This window comes from Zootermopsis nevadensis, unplaced genomic scaffold, assembly GCF_977971745.1.
Source record: "Zootermopsis nevadensis isolate Lab colony 2312 unplaced genomic scaffold, Znev_1.0 Znev_ptg000022l, whole genome shotgun sequence".
NCBI lineage: Eukaryota > Metazoa > Arthropoda > Insecta > Blattodea > Termopsidae > Zootermopsis > Zootermopsis nevadensis.
The window spans coordinates 7,396,215-7,414,309 of NW_028259154.1; the positions used below are offsets into that span (position 1 = coordinate 7,396,215).

Here is an 18,095-nt window from a genome sequence, read left to right on the forward strand (position 1 = left end):
CATATAAAACAACAGGTAAAATTATAATTTTATGTAAATTAGCCACAAGAGACTGATACATAACATGTGCATCCAATTGATCAAAAGATTTTATTTGCTACATTTTCTGATGTGGTACATTATTTAACAAGAAAAGTAAAACAAGTACAAGTAATAACAAAAAAAAGTAGTGTGATTAGCTTTGCACCTGGGGGTTTTTAGTCTTCAACCAGTCAAGTTATATTGATAATAAATGAACATTAGTGGCAATGAGGTATGGAAAATACCAGGCAGGTTACTTGTAAAATATTTATACTTAACTGTAGTAAATCTTTTGGCACTTACTAGAATAATACCGCGCAGCAGCCAAGCACAGCCTATGTGGAGAACTAAAATGTGACCATACTTTGCTTGTCCCATTCGTAGAGATGATTGTCACTTCCTTGACTGGGCAGGTTGTGAGAGTTATAGCCTTGTGCTTGCAGGTGATGAAGGAATGTGACTACAAAACACCTCCAGAAGATGGGGTATACATATATGGTTTATTCCTAGATGGAGCTCGTTGGAATCATGAAGCATTCATTCTTGATGAGTCACTGCCCAGAGTGTTATTTAGTTCTGCACCTGTTGTGAGTATCCTACTCTTGAATGTTCTCTAGTAGATCAGGTGTAACTTAACTCAGTGAACGTTGTAAACGTAACTTAAAACATTATGTACTCATCAACATACTTTTGTCATTTTGTTTCAGATATGGCTGAAACCAATGAAGCAGTCAGATATTGTACAGCAACAAACATACATATGTCCTGTGTACAAGACGTCTGAAAGACGAGATGAGCTTTCTGCAATAGGCCATTCAACCAACTTTGTTGTTGCCATATCATTGCCAACAGTGAAGCCGGCTAACCACTGGATTATGCGCGGGGTGGCCATGCTTTGCCAGCTGTCAGAGTAGTAACAATATCTCTAGTCTCTGAGTTTGCTATGAGTTTTGAATTACTTATAATAATATAATTTGTGTTAATTGATGTGTTATATTATTCTGTGCAATGGTTCTGTTTCCTTCTTTATAATTTTTAAGGTTGTTTTTGTCTTTGTTATACACGTAATTTATTATGCTGTCAAATATTCAGAATCTCCTGTTTGCTCTGTATATATATATATATATATAGTTGAAACATATATGTTGGATATTTTTAGAGTTTAGTTGAGTTTAGAACATAAAATAAGCAAACAAACAAACTATTAACACTATAAAAAAGACACTAGTGCCAAACACGTTTCAACCTCAAGAGGTCATCATCAGTGGCAACAGGAAATTAATTCATTTAATCAAAATGGTTTAGAAAACAAATCATGAAGTAGAATATTTTACAAAAGCATATCAAGCAACACTACACTAGCTGTTGGTTTCACAGGAGTTGAACTGTGCACTTAGCTATTGATCCAATGGTCCGGTGGCCATAACTGGTCTGCGGCGAGCCATGGTTGCGTCGTCCATACCTGTGAACTCCAATGAAGCATTGGAGTTCACAGGTAATAGTTTGTTTGTTTGCTTATTTTAAGTTCTGATACACTACACAGTATGCAAAGTTTTAAGATTAGTTGAGTTTAGATATCACAACATTCTGTATCCTGTTCCTTACTGTGGTGTAATAAATCTGACTAAATTTTAGGTTGTATTTGACAAAAATACTCACTCTTTATTTCTCTAGTTTTTGCTGCTGGAGCTGGCATGTTACACTCAGCCACTTAAAAAAAAGACAACTCTTCCAGCAGCCATTATATGGGTAGGGGGAGTATCATAACTGCCTGCTTTTACTAACTCCATGTTTCAGCCCAAAATATATTTTTCATCCCTCTATTTTCCCATGGGTACATCCAAACATGAATTTCATTAAGACAATAAAACACATTCTTCAAGTGAAATATGAAGCAGCAGTGCAGAAGTAGCTACTTGACATGCATTTGAAAGTTAAAATTTATTAAAACTGAAACAATTTGGGATGCATATCATGTGTAATTTGAGAACTGAGTTGAGACACACTGAAACATTGAACAGGCTGCTAATTTTACATACTTGTCCTAGAGTATAATTTTTTCAAATAACCTGTAAGAATTCTTGTAATTTCATGTGCTGCACAGTTAATACAGAGTGTGCTGTGAGTATGTTTTATTAACACAGATCAGTAATTCATTATTTTCATTTGAAACTGCCTAATGCTCTGGTAGTATGACAAAAAATTGTTACTATCCATTCTAAAATGTTCTTTTATTCTACGCCAGGCATAAGCCTCTCAGTCATTAGTCTATTTCTGGCAGCCCAATACAGATTTGAATCGGTGATAAAACCAGTAAAATTTTCCGCAGTATTAATGTCTATGACATCACTAAGACCTGGGCACATAGTGAGGTGGGTTCCAATCATATCCAAAAGTCCACATAGTGGACAAGTGGATGAGTCCAAATCAATATCAGGCTGCAAAAGGTGACAAGTCAGTCGTTTAACTAAAGCAGGGGGCACCATGAGTAGGCGACTAACTTCACTCCCCATTCTAAAATGTAATATTGGCTTCTTTGCAGTGATTTTAGGTATTTAGTACTGTGTTTGGATATTAACCGAAAAGAGTCTTAAATCCTGTCCCAATATGCACAGGAATCTTACCAATACTTTCTTTATACTTAACCCAGTGTGCAGTGAGTTACACAAGATCCTTGTTACCTATAGAATGAGGTGCGATCCATGTGTAGTATGGCTGAATGTAGGATATGTCAGCAGTCAAAATGCACACAATCTTTAGGTTCACATTCCTCTCCTACTTAAATGGTTCAGGAATGTGTGCCCCTATTAAGTTATACCCTGGCATTCGCCTTACAACTAAGGAAAAGCACGGAAAACCTCAGTCAGGGTAGCCCTTCAAGTCTGGAAAATGAACCGCCTCTTTATGTGAACGGACGATGGTAATGGTTAAGTTAGTTGTTACCTACTAAGTCCTTGTAAGTGGCTGTTACCTCAAATTGATACCGGCTGCTACCGCCAGATAGTTCTGTAGTAATATTATCTGCGACGAAAGTGACGTCAACGCCGCTTACGTTGCCAACATAAGATTGTGTTATTTAGTTTGGATGAATGTATAGTCCCTGTAACTACTACTAAGTGGAGCATAGGGCCTCCTTTCGGAGGTTTCATAGTCTTTAATCTAGTTTGGTGTCGGTATTAATCTATGATACAGATGATTGTAAACTGTGTGGATGGCTATAGTTAAATTTGACTGAAAAATATCAATTATTTGTTCAAAATATGAGTGAAATAGAAAAATCTTCATTTCTATTTATCGGTTGATCGATACGAATCATGTACACTGCATGCTGATTACTAGACGTGTACAGTCTCTACGGTAAACTTCATCTGACTGTAATATTGAAAATGAGACAGACGAGCACAACTAGAGATCATTCTGTTTCAATTTAGATTTCAGGTTCTTAAGTTTACTGACGTTTCAAAGGTGCTTGCTGCCTTCATCTTCAGGGCGATCAAAAAAGCCGCACGCGCCCTTATGATGGAGGCAGCTAAAACCAGGCACCTCTGAAATGTCTTCCAGACAACGTGGCACAATCACCCAGAGGACGGCCGCCTGCGTTATGCTTCAGAGTTTGTATGTTGGTATAATTTGTGGTTTGTATAATCTGTGGTGTCAGCTTAGGTGTGAACTTTGCTCTGCCAATGATTTGCGAGTAGTTCTTCCATTTGTTTATTTAAAGATGTTTAGTCAGTTGAAGACGTAACAACTTTTTAGCTTAATACTCGAAGAAAAACATAATTTGTTGCACATTTCTTCCTATTAAATACATGGAGTGGTCTGAAGATTTAGTTCTTAAGTTTATAGAAGCGTATAGGGATCGTCCTGTTCTATGGGATGTTAGACACAAGTTTTTCAAAATTAAAACTAAGAGAAACGATGCGTGGGAGGAGTTAGCCACATTATTTAACACAAACAGGTATGCAGCAAAAAAGAAAATTAATTCGCTTCTTGCTTCGTTTAGGAGGGAGCGCCGTAAATCAATATGTCAAACATCTGTGACTGGTACAAATGAAGTGTGTCAGTCCAAATGGTTTGCCTTCAAGAGCCTGCTGTTTCTGATTGACAGGAATAAACCAAGACAGACGCAGTGCACTGATGAGGTGAGGTCACAACAGATGTATCAGAATTAACATTGTAAATGTTCCTCTTATATTGAATTATTATGTTTTGAAGAAACTTGTTCTCACTCAGTAGTCCATGTTAAGTGGGGTCTTGTTGCCTGCTGGAAAGACAAATAGTCATACTGATCACCTTTTGGTAGGTAGAAGACAACAAGCATATTTGATGTCTAGTCTTTTAGAGGTGCCAGCTTGACTATTGTTTCCTTGTGGATTGGAAACTTCGGGTGAGGCTACCAGTAAGTAAACATACTTCAAGAGTTTTATATGCAGTAGTTAAGGAACAGCATCAGGTCAAAGTATCATACAGATTTTCAACTTTGGAATTCATCCACACATATTTATCATCAAAGTGGCTCACTAAATGAATCTTATGAAACTGAAATATAGTCATGTTCATATTAAGATCATTATTAGATGTCACTAACACTTTATTGAAATGTATGATTACAAATCACTTAATAACTAACTAGATGGCTAACCGAACCAGAAGGTTCGTCACTGAATTAACCAAAGCCCTGCACCGGACCCTGTCCTGGGCCAACAAATTCCAGTCTCCTTCAACTACTATCTCCCATAGATCCTGCCTGAAATTATCCTCCTGTCTACTTCTAGGTCTCCCCAGTGGTCTCAGGCTTCCCAAAAAACACCTGGTGCACACCTCTTGTCCCATCCATGCGCGCTGCTTGCCCCGCCCATCTCATTCTTCTGGACTTATTCACCCTGGCAATACTGGGGGAGGAGTACAAAGTTTGTCATAATGTAATTTTCTCCACACCCCATTATCTTCTCTCCTAGGCCCAAATATCCTCCTCAACACCCTATTCTCAAATACCTGCAATATATATAAAAACAACTGTGTAATTTACTGGACAATTGGCATTACTAGACACCCTTTTCCCCTCGATTAGTCCATTAAATTAAGGGTTGCTGTTGACTGTAGGGCATAAAAACTGCAATTTGTACAGAATTTATACCTTTAATTATTTATGTTAGTAACATTCAGAATGTGTGTATTTATCTTTTGTTTTGAAATATAATTTTGTTTCAGATAGTTGAACAAGATGACTTTGAAGAATCTAGAGCTACAGTGGACATGGAAAATGAGGCATCTTCAACTAATGATGTGGAAAAAGAGTGTGTTGGTCATGCTGAAGAACATACATCAGATCAGCCATATACTCAAGAGAGGCAGTGTAAACGTAAAGAATCCTTGTCACACATGAAAATTGTCCTGCCAAATAAGAAGAAACGAATCGTAGAAGATCCTAGAGTTACGGAAGCATACAGAATATTAAAAGAAGTTTCGAAAAGAAATGAAAAGAGAGATCATTGCATTGTTTATGGTGAACATATTGCTCATAAATTAAGAGGTTATGATAGTCGTACGTGTGCAATTGTTCAGTACCATATCAACAACGTTCTCTTTGAAGCAGACATGGGCAAATATTCCAATGGCAATCTAGATAACCAGCAACCAGTGCATTGGGAATCAGGTTCTTGGAATAATGGCCAATGTGGGTCATCTCTTCCAAATGTCACTTCAGCATCTTCATCACCACAATCTCAGGTTGTGTACACTCCAGAACATTAATCTATCTCCCCTTTATTGTTATATTCTTTGCCATTTGTCAGTGAGTGAAAGAAATGCAAGCCATATATAGGCATATAATACCCTCAAGCATTTACCCAGTAGTAGTAATTGTATTTATCAACAGTTTCAGTATAACTGATTGTGGATACTTTTATTCAAAATTTGTACTTAGTTTATTTTAAATTTTTGGCTTTACTCGCTACTTTTGTACATATTTCAGTATATATTTTGTAAGAACAACAAGAATATAATGTGTTAACATTATTATTGCTGTGATTCAGTGAGACTGTCTCAGTGGAATTTGCTAATGGGCTCAGATGATATATGAGTGGAGGGGGGGATCTGTACCATTGCTATTTTGTCAATTACAAATTCAACTAGACTGGCTTGGATGTGAACCCAGACCACTATGATGAGAAGCCAGTAACTAGTTACGTATAGCATGGCTTTTTTTTTAATTGGCACACTTTGAGCCTAGAGATAATTTAACCTTTTCAGCCTTGTGTCATATCATAAGTGCAGTCCAATTTGACTTGCATCATTATAGCACGCAGCTAAAACTGTTAACCATAGAATTAAACTCCAACTGGAATTTCCCAACCTTTTACTGTACAATAAATATTGAATATCCCTTAACCATATAATGAAGCAGCAGCAGCAGACATTCAAATGTCAGAAAAAAATATTATTAATAGTTTATCATGTATAAAGTAAAGCTTTTGCAGCGACCAAAGTTGATGAGAGACTCGGGCAACAAGCCGCGTCAAGTGGCTGAATGGTTCCACCAACGTTCCCATCGGCAAGCGTGCTACATAGGACCAGTTTCGTTTTGCAGCTGCTCTGAGGATGAGAGCAGAGATGTCTCTTGCAACATTAGTGGAAGAAATGGTTCATTCACCATTCAGCCATCTGATGCAGCTTGCTGCCCAAGAGTCTTTCATCAATTAGTTTTATCAATTTTCTGTATTTAAATATTTATTAACTGGTAAATAGAATTCAAGTTTGTGCAAGATCCCCCCCCCCCCCCCACTGTCATTTATGTGTTAAAACCATGATGTTTTGGAAATGGCTTCTAGTTCTGTCTTCATGTGGCCAGGTAAGATAAAGTCCATATTCTGTTCCTTGGCAGATGGGAATTTGTTCTTGTCTCTTGAATCACATGCAGACAGTTGTGTAGTGATCAACTGGATGTGATACAACATTATTACATTGCTGAAAAATGAGAGACCTCTACAGATGAGAGCTGCTACTAGGAGCTTTGACCTTGTGAACAGTAAGAAGTTTATGTTGATAATGCAGTTAATTTTTTCAGCAGTGTTTTTAAATTGGAACAATGGAAAATGGGACAGCAGTTTTTCTTGTATGTCTGCAATTACTCTTCAGAATTTCCAAGTGATTGATCAGGCTAGTGTATGAAGCACCTTTCTCCAAAAACAACAGTGTTATGTCTTCCGTCATGTTTGTGTCTTCTTTAATTCTTTGCTGAATGAGATGTAGATGTTTGTTGAAATTTCATGCTCACATTCCACAAAAATTCTTAAACTGCCATAACCTTTCCATTCTTAAATTTGTTAATAAATTAATTATAATATAAGTTTGCCTTTCTTGAAGCACTGCAGTTTATCATCATCTTTCTTCCCTTCCTTCCTTCTCCTCCATGAAATTGTGAAGGGTGATAAATGGAACACTTTTGATTAAAATGTCATTTGAATAAACCATTGTACTGCTAGAACTGCTGGAACATGCTATTGTCAGTATATTGTAACAAATAAAAAGTGACATTCAGGTTCTCAAGGTGGTGAGCATGAAGATGGCTGTCTTCTGGTTGTTGCATAGTGTAGTCTTGTAGAAGTTCACTGATGATTGAGTAAAGTTTACTCATCACCATGATGATGGAGGCATCAAGCACCTCAGAAACCCAAAAGCCAGCCATCTACATAAACAGTGACGGAACAAAATCCTAATGATAAAAATAAAGAAGCAAGCAAACTCCACTTCGCACCAAATGAATATTTGCTATTGCAGTATAAACCTGTCTTAATTGGCAAGATTCTTGCAGCACAATGTGGATATAATGAAGATGGAGCCAGACATGCTGTCATCACAGTGGGAAACCCAGCTTCCAGCTTCATTCACTCTTGTTGCTGTCAAGTGTGAAGTTGAGGTGAGTTGGAGATATACTGTGTATCAATGATTGGTGTCAGTCTTAGCACTGGGTTCTGAAATGTTTTGTGTTTGAAGGCATTTGAGAACAGTGCCTGTTATACTGGCTCATTAAGTGAATTATACAGGTTCATTTCACCAGGTGGATTAATTTGATGTGAGGAATGTGTAGGCAATTGGATAATTTTAATGACAGTAAGATCTATTACCCATTACTTTCTGAGTCACTTTTACAATCCCTTTGGCCATTTATATTCTATATTAACCATTTCTGTGTAACAAACATAAATGTGTTTATTTGTTTGTGTATGCATGTGTTATTTCGGTAATTTGCTGATCACAGTCGCCACATGGTCAGCGTTGTCAGTGTTAGCTGCTTGGATACTGGGATCATGGTTCACATCTTACTCAGAGCATGGATGTTTGTCCTTGTCTTTCTATGTAGTGCTGCTGTGTGTAGGTTAAGGCCTTGTGATGGGCTGATTTCCCATCCAAGGAGTCCTACTAGTGACAATAAACATGGTTTCAGAACCTCAACATCAGAGGCAGTCTAGGTTATCCAAAAACTGTAGAGTGACATTGAAAGAAAAGAAGGAAGGAAAAGTTTGGCAGCTTATAATTTTCATTGATTAAAACCACATATCAAGAAATGGCAGAAGAATTTTCACAGATACCAATTATTAAAGTTGTTGAAACCAAAGCAGAAGTTCATTGAATTGAAATGATTATCCCTATAAAGCCTACTGATAGCTGTATGTTACATTTGCTTCAATAATCAGTAATTTCATTTTACCCACAGAGTATATTTAGAGATTTCATGTGAACAATGATTGTTTCCTTACACAGGATTACCCACTTGTCTTTGTAGAGGAAAAGCATTGTGTTCTCTTTGTGGTACAGATTGTAATTTTAAGTGGTATTTAGATGATCTTTAGCATCGAAGGGGTAAAACAATAGCGATGCAGTGTTTTGTTTGTATATTGGTTTGTTTAACAATGCTCTGTCAGTGAATGTAATTGGAAGTAGCAAGATAATGAGGAATGTTGAGTTACAAAAGGATGGGAAAGTGACCACTGTCTAATGTAAAGTTCTGTCCCAGCATTTGCCTTTAGGAACTGTGGAAAATACTAAAGAACTGCAGTCAGGATAAAGGGTCTTTGGTTTTCATAACCAAGAATTAGGAATATTCTAAAATTGGAATACTACCCACTACATTACAGCTCCCAATGAATAGGTTTTGTTGCTGTAGTGATTTGATGTTTAAAGCATAACAGTGAATGGAGTGCAGTAGTCACATTGCATTATTCCACCAGTATTTACTGTGTTGTCTACATCAGTGGTATTCAACCTGGGGTACGCGAAGACAACTTAGGTGATACGTGAGATTTAAAACAAAATTATTTTATGATAAACACTGAATAATCAGTACTGTAATTTATTCAATTTATTTTAGATGTACATTATATACTATGTATAACTTGAATTATACACCAACAACTTTTGGGGTACAAAGTTGAAGAGAAATTATATCTGGGGGTAACGCGAACAAAAAAGGTTGAATACCACTGGTCTACATCAATCAGTCACAGTTTACATGTTGCTGAAGTTTTGCTGTGAAAAGTATTGAGGTAAAGATGGGTGTTTTTATTGTCACGAGGGTTGAATCAGGATTGAGATGATATTTTTTCTCTGAGGAACGGAGAAAAACCACAGAACACTTAACTCTCACATCAGCCAGCTCTCTTGTAGTTTCATTGAGATATTTATGAATGAATTCTGCACAGAATAACATAATGCTTTGTTGATACTTAAAAACTTGAATAAAACAAGAAAGGTAAACAATTAATATACAACCTATGAATATAAAACCTTATTTTTAAACTTTATTGTTTTAGATTGTGCAGTGTGTTAATGTTCAGGTTCTTAAAACTGGCTTATAGTGTTGTAATTTGTAACATAAATGTGTTTAATGAGAACTAAAGACAAAAATATTTCTTCTCTGTTTAGGATGAAGCTAAGGATTTTATGGCTGTTAAAACAGGGGTGAAAGATGAAGTAACAACAGGAGAACATGAGGCAAAAATTGAGGATTGTAATGGGTGAGTTTTAAGTTTGGACTAATTAGTAGGCCTGCAGTGAAACAGTACACTGATTCAGGTGTCTGTGGCAGAAATTATGCTTCTTCAGTAGTGAATGTACAGTCAGGCAATGAAACATTTCTAGTAGAATTGCTGTTGAAAAAATGTATTTGTCAAATTGCGCAAAAGTAGTTATCACAGCTGAAATGTGTGTAGATGCATGGCTTGATAGAAAGTGTTGACAAAGACAAATGAAAGGAAACTAATAAAGATGTAAATGCATTATGTTATAAGGAAAAAAAAGATGAACTTGGTTATTAACGTAATTTGTGTTATAAGATTCTAATGTGTGATAATATGAGATAACTTGAAGAATATAAGCAAGTTTTCCACTGAGCATGGTGCTCTTATAGTGTTGAATGACCTGTGTAGCTATGCTTTCTTACATGTTCTAGTTAAAATATTGTATACATATTTTATTGAAACACATGGTTTTTATTTGAGTATAGCTGGAAGGGTGCGAAATGAGAAATAACTAATTTTTACACCATATAGTTTAAAAATCTTCATGGATGTACCAAGACTAGTTCAGATGGGGAAATATTTTGGCCTCCAGCAACGAGAAACTAGCTGAAATTATGGTACAGTGAGACTGATAATGTTTGTGTTTTTGTGAGGTTCCCATTGGAAATGTTGCCATACATATTTCCAACATGTATATTGTATAGTAAAGGAAGTGATTATAGTGTATTGATAGCTTTATAAGTGAACAGTAGATTTGATAACTTTATCAAAGGAAGATATATGTAATTTGACTCAGACTGGATTGACTGAAGATTATTAAATTATTAGTTGTGTTTTATGGTAATAATACAGACAACATTCATAATTTGTATTCATTATTAGAGTGATCAAATCAAGGAAGCACATATAGCAGACATTGATGGGATGAAAAATGTGTGTAAATTTTTAGAAAATGCAAAGGGAAGAGAGCATTTTATAGACCAAAACATAAATTGGATGGTTCTTCTTCTATGGCTCTCCAGTCTGTATTCGGTCCATGGCCTCTTCAATTCTCCCCTTCCATTCGGTTCTATCCTCAGCTGCCTTCTTCCAATTTCTAATCCTCAGGAGCAGTGTGGCATCCATTTGAACTGCATCCTCCCATCTGTTCCTGGGTCTTCCAACTGGTCTTCTTCCTCCAACACTTCCTTTGATTACCATCTTTGGAATTTGGATTTTGTCCATCCGAATCAGGTGACCTGCCCATTGTAGTCTCTTGATTTTCATAAATTGTGAAATGGTATGTCTTTATATAATTTATAGATTTCCTGATTAGGTTTTATCCTCCATTCACCTGCTTCTTGTGTTGGGCCGAAAATTTTCCTCAGGATTTTCCGTTCAAACAGATCCACTTTATCTGCTGCATTCTGATTGAGTACCCATATTTCACTCCCGTATGTCATTATGCTATGGATGAGAGTTTTATATAATGTGATTTTTACTTTCTTATTTATTCCACGGAATTTTATCAGTGGTCATATCGAGAAATATGCTTTATTGGCTGCTTGAATTCTGCTTTGTATTTCTACCATTTCCTCATTCTCATTTGTTATGCATACTCCCAGGTATGTGAATCATTGCATCACTTCTATTTCATGTTCCTTGATCTTTATATGATGGTCTAATGATCTTCTCCTTCTTGTTCGTATTAAGGCTTTTGTTTTCCTTGTGTTAATTTGTAATCTAACTTCTTTCCCTTTCTCACCTAGCACTTCAACTACTTCTTTGACTGATCTTAATGATCTTCCCAAAATATTTATGTCACCCGCATACCCTGCTATTTGTACCATTTTATATTCCAAAGTGTGTTTGATGTCTACTGCTAGTTTTCTGATTACGTGCTCAGGGCAATTGGATGGTTAGGGGATGACATTGAATTGGATCTTTAAGAAATAGTGTACAAGAGCTTGGACTGAATTGAAATGTCTGGAGATGCTTGTGACCTGATTCTGTAAAAGGTTGTGTGTTGACTGACTGAGTGACTATCAGCTTCTCAAGGACTCTTGTTATGTGGAGTTAATAGGTTATGACTTTTTATAAATTAGGTGGAGGTAAGTATTCATCAGAAAGTCGTAAATCACGAAATGGTTCTGTGAAGCATTGTTAGTAGAAACTACTATTATGATAAAATTATGTGTTCTGGTTGGAGGTCTGGACTCTTGCATTAAGAATGGGAGAAAATATGATTTTATGGATGCTTTGGATTCTGCTTTGCTGTCATTTTGCATATAGTTGCTTGTAACTGAGGAATGGCTCAATTTATATATTCTATTCATAGATGCTTTTATCACTCTGTGTTTTATAATTATGTTCAGAAAACACATTTTTTTTATAAATTGTGATATAGCAATGATTGCTTTGTTTTTCAGTAGCCTTGATTTGATGTTCATGTTGTATTATGTCTAGCTTTTGTGCACCACATAATTGAGTATTGTGAAATTGAATTAGATTGGGTGATAGTTTTATTAGTGATATCTATTGGAGAGATTGTTATCATAGCCAGTTGATAAGAATTCTGAATTTTATTTGCAATACTGTTTATATAATAAACTCATTTATTTTTTCTTGGTATGGCATATGTCATACTACTGCCTGAAACCTCATGAATTCATGTGTCTTTGGAAAGTATTGGTTGAACTACAAAGACACATAGTGATTATGAGAAAGACTGGAAAGGTATATGCATTTCAACGGAGTCTACATATTTTTCATATATATTATTTTTGTATTTTTAGATGCAAATCTGTTCCTTTATTTCATTAATTTTATCCATCTTTTGCAGGAATTCACAGCATACAGCTATGTACAAGTCTGTTGACAAAGGTTAGTGAAGTACAATGAGGACCTAGTCCATGGTTCCTCCAGGGCTGTTGAGAAGGTGTGACAAGAACCCTGAAAATGAACAGGACCAAATGTGAGATGGAACAGCAGGTTAGGAAAAATGTGATATACAGTGAATCCTCGATGCATCGTTTTCGGCGGGGGTGGGAAATAAAAACGATGAATGCGGGAAAACGATAGATGCGGGAAAGCATTAAAAATTTAAAAAAAACAATGTTTCTCTTTCAAAGTTACTTCTTTTTACCAAAAAAGTCTTTAATGGACAACTGGTTTGTCGAAACTTTACGTTTTAGACCAAACAGAGCACTTTCCACGTTCAAAATGTTTTCCTCGTCACGTTCACTAATATTAAGCGCATAAAAGAACGACTTCACTTTCGCCAATGCAGCGTGTGCTTCGGCAAAACTTCGCAAAGCTTCGGGCTCGCATTCGTCGTCTTCCTCTTCCTCACCACTCCCACCCTCTTCGTGAACAATAACAGGAAGAATGGAAATACTATTACTGCCGAACTCAACGAAACATAGCTGTAGAAGACCCTGAACCGCTGGAAACGAGATGAACCAGAAGAATGAAAAGTGCCGCCAGCCTTTCCTTTGTACTTGTAATAAAAGCATTTGTGAAGAAATTCACACTGCACATGCCATCTGGCATCGCTGGAACGAAATGAGTGCACCCTAATTAAAATCGTAAAATTTCTGACAATGAGCACCACCATTCACTCCAACTATCACCCCTGCACCGCTGACCCTCATTCCAAAAGAATGTGCTGGTTGGGCGACATAACAGGTCACGGCTACTGCGTATTCCAAAAACATTGTGCGTCTTTCGGTATTAATTTATCTCAAAACCCAGCATTTTAAATTCTCAGAAACGATCATTGCGGGAAAATTGTGGGCCGGGACTAAGATTTTTGAACGATCGATGCGATAAAACGATAGTTCGAGGAACGATAGAAGCGGGAAAATGTAACATTATTTTATATGGGATGTATTCGGGACCGAACAAAACGGACGATGCATCCGGGAAAACGATAGTTCCGGGAACGATGGATAGAGGTTTCACTGTAGATAGATTTGGTTGGTAGACGTCCACATGGGAGAAGAATATCAGATACATTGTATAAAAAAAACAATATCATGATTATGGAAGGTACAGATCTTAAGAGTGAATATGCAGACAATTTTGCCATCACTGGTGCAATTTGCAAAGTTCAAATCCTGTCCTAATGTCTCTTGTTCATGAAAGTTCTATTGTTCTGATTATTTCCATTCATTTGGCTTGGATTGTAGAATCTTACAGTTTATCTTGCTTTAATACAATAATTTTGAACATTTTTCATCAAATCATGGTTTATGCTGCTTCATTTCATAATTGTCTAGACTCTCTTTGGTTGAAATTTTATACTTTTTAAAACCCTATTATATGGATAACATTGTCATTTTTTAAGGTTGTTCCATAGAATTATTTCAAGTCTGATGCCTTGTGTAACATTTTATAGTGTGCTGTTTTTTTACAGCAATAGGTTGTTATTCCTCTGCCGAACTGTTCGCTGGAGGACAACCATTTGTTGGATGTTCACAATTGATTATAAAATATGTTCATAGTACCCTCCATATCTGGAGGCCTTCTCCTCCATCTGCAACCTGTGGATGCTGTGTCATGGTGACAAAGGGCCCAGTTAATGTCATGATGTGATTGGTTAGTCAATTCTAAAAAATAAAGGATTAAGATGTAAGTTTAGATAAAATAAGAACTTATTTTTGCTTTTGTGATATTCTGAAAGTGGATAGAAATTTAATATTTCATTGGAAGTAAATATATACTGTGATGTCATCATCTACTGACTGAGTTCTACATCATTGAAGGCACCATTACTCACCTGAATGCCAGTTGCATAAAGTACAAATCATTGTAATTAAGTTTCCTAGAGGATATACACTTATGCGTTCAATTTTACATAATACTTTACGGCTGATGTACAATACAAAATTAATATTGTGTGCTTATGACTGGGAAATTCAGTGTTTAAGGACATAGTATGTTAAATGAAATTCATTTTTTTTACAGAAGTGTATACTGAAGGAGCAGCCTTAATTAATATTTTCAATGTTTGAGTTTAGAATACTGGTTCAGTTAAGCTGATCCAGTCTAACAAAATTTACTTGACAAGAAACTTTGGGGTTGAAAATCAAACCTGGAATGAAACTGTTGGGGAGTGTGATCTTTTTGTGCTTTAACCAGTCTAAAAGTGAGTTGTTCTCACTGAGTACACTCTTGTGTTTTGCTGTGACTTCTTCATTCCATTTCTCTACTGATCTGGCATTTGTAAAACATCCTTCTCTGGCCTCTTGATGTTTTGTAATCTGAACAGTTTGTTGCTATGGTTTAAGAATCCCTTCTTATTGGGAGGAAGAGTTTTACCTTTCCCTCATAAGGAACTTGCTGAACAGTTTCAGACTTGAATGTTTTCTCTGTCTTTATAATGTACAGGTTTATTTTTGTCAGATTTTGATATCTATATTCAATATTGGGCAACTTATGGTACTTCTATCATTAGATTAGTTCACAGTGGATCCTCAGTTTAGTATTTTAACCATTATTGTATGGGACTAGGGGATTTAAGCCCATGTGTTGTGGGGCTGCTGGCCAGACTAATTGTGGGAATAATGGTTTAGCAGTATGATAGTATGATGCACAGCCAGCTGGACTGCTTGTAAGCCATGATGCACTGTTGATAACTGTTGAAGTGCAAAGATTATGTAGGGTGGTTTTAATTGGAAATATGATTATGATGATATGGTTAGCAGAATGTGGTAAAAGTGAAGTTAGTCACTCTTGTCTCTCTTAAGATGACGTCTTAGTGTCCCCATGTGGAAACTGAGTGAAGCACAAAGGGCTCAGTCATGGTAGGCAGAAAGTACTTTCCAAGTAAAAGTCGGACGTGTTACAGCAGTGCTAAGAGGCACAGGCTGTCGGCAAGGAGCTGTCAGGAAGTCTGTCTCCGGCATTGCAGCTATGAGGATAATTAGATTTCCATGTTTATTCATTTTATCAGTTGGAAGATTTAAAGGCTTCTCAGAAGGTCAACTGATAGAACAAATGTGCTGGCTATTGCCTGAATTCTTTTTGACATGCAAACGATTTTTGAAATGAATACATTCCAGTTGTTGTGGTTTGTTGGTTATTATATTTATTATCACTGATATACAACATTTTTGTTTCCTAATGTATGACACGTGATTTCAATGTTATTTTATTGCTGATAAAAAATTTAAAAACAGAATTTTGCTATCCACAGATTTTTAAAAATATCCATAAAACGGTTTTTAATTATGGTTTCAGCTAGTGTTTAAAGAATTGTGTTGTTCATTCCTGTTTCTATCTTTTAGCTTAACTGAATGACATTAAAAAAATATAACATATAATTTCAAACTTATACGAGGTCTGTCCAAAAAGTATCCGACTATATTTTTTTCCACGGTAAGTAATGGCAAAAGGGTGGGGAAACTGAGCGTAGTGGTAGAAGGGACTTTCATGTGTACGCATGATTTTTTGCTTCCTCGCAGTACCGCTGGATGCGTCTGTCGCTGCCAGATAGCGAAGTGGTGTAACACGTGTTCGTCGCATTCTTGTTTCGCTCAAGATGACGGAACGCTTGGAGTAGCGATACTACATCAAGTTTTGTCAGAAACTTTGGGATACCCAAGCGGAAACAATCCGCAAAATTCAGCAGGCTTTCGGCGATGATGCAATGGGGGTCACTCAAATTAAAGAGTGGTTCAACCGCTTTAAAGATGGCCGCATGTCTGCGGACAGTGACCAGCGATCCGGGAGACCGTCAACGAGCCGAAATGCTGATGTCATTGACAAAGTGCGGACATTGATCATGGAGGACCGTCGTTTGACCGTCCGGGAAATTGCTGATGAGGTTGGGATCAGCAGAGGTTCTGCAAACACGATTTTAACTGAGGATTTGGTCATGCGAAGAGTGGCTGCAAAATTTGTGCCCAAACTGCTTTCGCCGGAGCAGCAACAACTCTGCCTTGAGGTAGCGCAGGACATGCTGGAGTGCGCCAACAGGGATCCTGAGTTCCTGAAGACTGTGATCACTGGTGACGAGTTGGGGGTGTACGGATATGACCCGGAAACCAAGGTCCAGTTATCACAATGGAAGCATCCAACATCCCCGAGGCCCAAAAAAGCATGACAGGTTCAGAGCAATATGAAGGTGATATTGACTGTTTTTTTCGTTTACCGGGGTGTTGTGCATCATGAGTACGCACCACTAGGCCAAACTGTCAATAAGAAGTATTACCAAGAAGTCCTCCATCATCTTTGTGATGCAGTTCGGAGCAAGAGACCGGAGCTGTGGGACGCACGCAACTGGCAGCTGCATCATGACAATGCCCCCAGCTCATTCATCACACCTGATCCAGGGTTTCCTGGCCAAGCACGGCATTCCGCAGATTCGCCATTCTCCCTACTCACCTGACATGGCTCCTTGTGATTTCTGGCTGTTCCCGAGAATGAAGACACCGCTAAAAGGCTCCCGTTTTGACAGCCGCGAGGACATCATACAGAATGCGACGGCGCAGCTGCACACCGTTCCAAAATAAGCCTTCCAGAATTGCTTCCAGCGATGGAGGGAACGCTGGGCTAAGTGTGTGAGTCACAAGGGGCCTACTTTGAAGGGGATTAGGTATTGTAACCCCCAGATACAGAACTTTGTTTTTCTGACCCAAGGTCGGATACTTTTTGGACAGACCTTGTATGTTCTATCTGCAAGTGAGGGTTTGCACGACTTACAAAAACATGAAAAACCTGTTTGACAAAATTAACTACAACAAGCACTGTTGGAAAGTATGTGGTGACTTGGGAATTATAGCAATCTTGTTAGCCATGCAGGTTAGGATATACAAAGTGTTGCTGCTTCATATGCAAATGGATAGCCAAGCCATGGACAAGCACTGCTGGTGAAACATTGGAAAAAAAGTCAGAAACTGACCCTAGGTGAAAGAAATGTTGTTCACAGTCCCATAGTTGATGCTGCGAAAGTATTTTTACTGCCACTCTGTATGAAACTTGGTTTAGTAAAAAAAAATTGTCAAAGCTATGAAGCAGAAATTTCCCTCTTGAGTGAGGCAAAGATAAAAAAGGAAGGATTATTGTTGGCCC

The 18,095-nt window shown here is 37.3% G+C and overlaps 3 protein-coding genes across 11 annotated transcripts in view; all 3 read left to right on the plus strand.

Moving 5' to 3' along the window:
* The window catches only part of Dhc36C (Dynein heavy chain at 36C), a 111,713-nt gene extending 110,058 nt beyond the window's left edge, over positions 1-1,655 (plus strand). For 8 of the 9 annotated variants that reach the window (XM_087353394.1, XM_087353393.1, XM_022066152.2 and 5 more), the window contains 2 exons: positions 465-608; positions 729-1,655. In XM_087353394.1, the coding sequence (XP_087209520.1) occupies positions 465-608; positions 729-935 (351 nt within the window). In that variant the 3' untranslated portion in view covers positions 936-1,655. The remainder of the gene's footprint in view (positions 1-464; positions 609-728) is intronic. The other variant, XM_087353400.1, reaches the window with a different exon arrangement.
* Positions 1,656-2,804: 1,149 nt separating this feature from the next.
* On the plus strand, positions 2,805-14,760 carry LOC110830905 (uncharacterized). The gene is made up of 7 exons (XM_022066302.2): positions 2,805-2,941; positions 4,025-4,163; positions 5,233-5,751; positions 7,835-7,939; positions 9,946-10,037; positions 12,862-13,010; positions 14,437-14,760. The coding sequence occupies exons 1-6, from the start codon at positions 2,805-2,807 to the stop codon at positions 12,905-12,907; spliced, it is 1,038 nt and encodes a 345-aa protein (XP_021921994.2). The 3' UTR covers positions 12,908-13,010; positions 14,437-14,760.
* A 1,911-nt stretch (positions 14,761-16,671) lies between these two features.
* Positions 16,672-17,536, plus strand: LOC147872982 (protein GVQW3-like). The gene is made up of 2 exons (XM_087354034.1): positions 16,672-17,073; positions 17,267-17,536. Exons 1-2 carry the CDS (start codon positions 16,672-16,674, stop codon positions 17,534-17,536), a joined length of 672 nt encoding a protein of 223 aa, XP_087210160.1.
* Positions 17,537-18,095: the final 559 nt, after the last annotated feature.

Coding starts and splice junctions, on each gene's coding strand:
- LOC110830905 (XM_022066302.2), top strand. CDS start 2,805: ATGGTTCAGGAATGTGTGCCCCTATTAAGTTATACCCTGGCATTCGCC. Junction 5,752..7,834: donor CTTCATCACCACAATCTCAG/GTTGTGTACACT, acceptor AGATTCTTGCAG/CACAATGTGGATATAATGAA. Junction 7,940..9,945: donor CTGTCAAGTGTGAAGTTGAG/GTGAGTTGGAGA, acceptor TTCTCTGTTTAG/GATGAAGCTAAGGATTTTAT.
- LOC147872982 (XM_087354034.1), top strand. CDS start 16,672: ATGGGGGTCACTCAAATTAAAGAGTGGTTCAACCGCTTTAAAGATGGC. Junction 17,074..17,266: donor GATATGACCCGGAAACCAAG/GTCCAGTTATCA, acceptor TTTGTGATGCAG/TTCGGAGCAAGAGACCGGAG.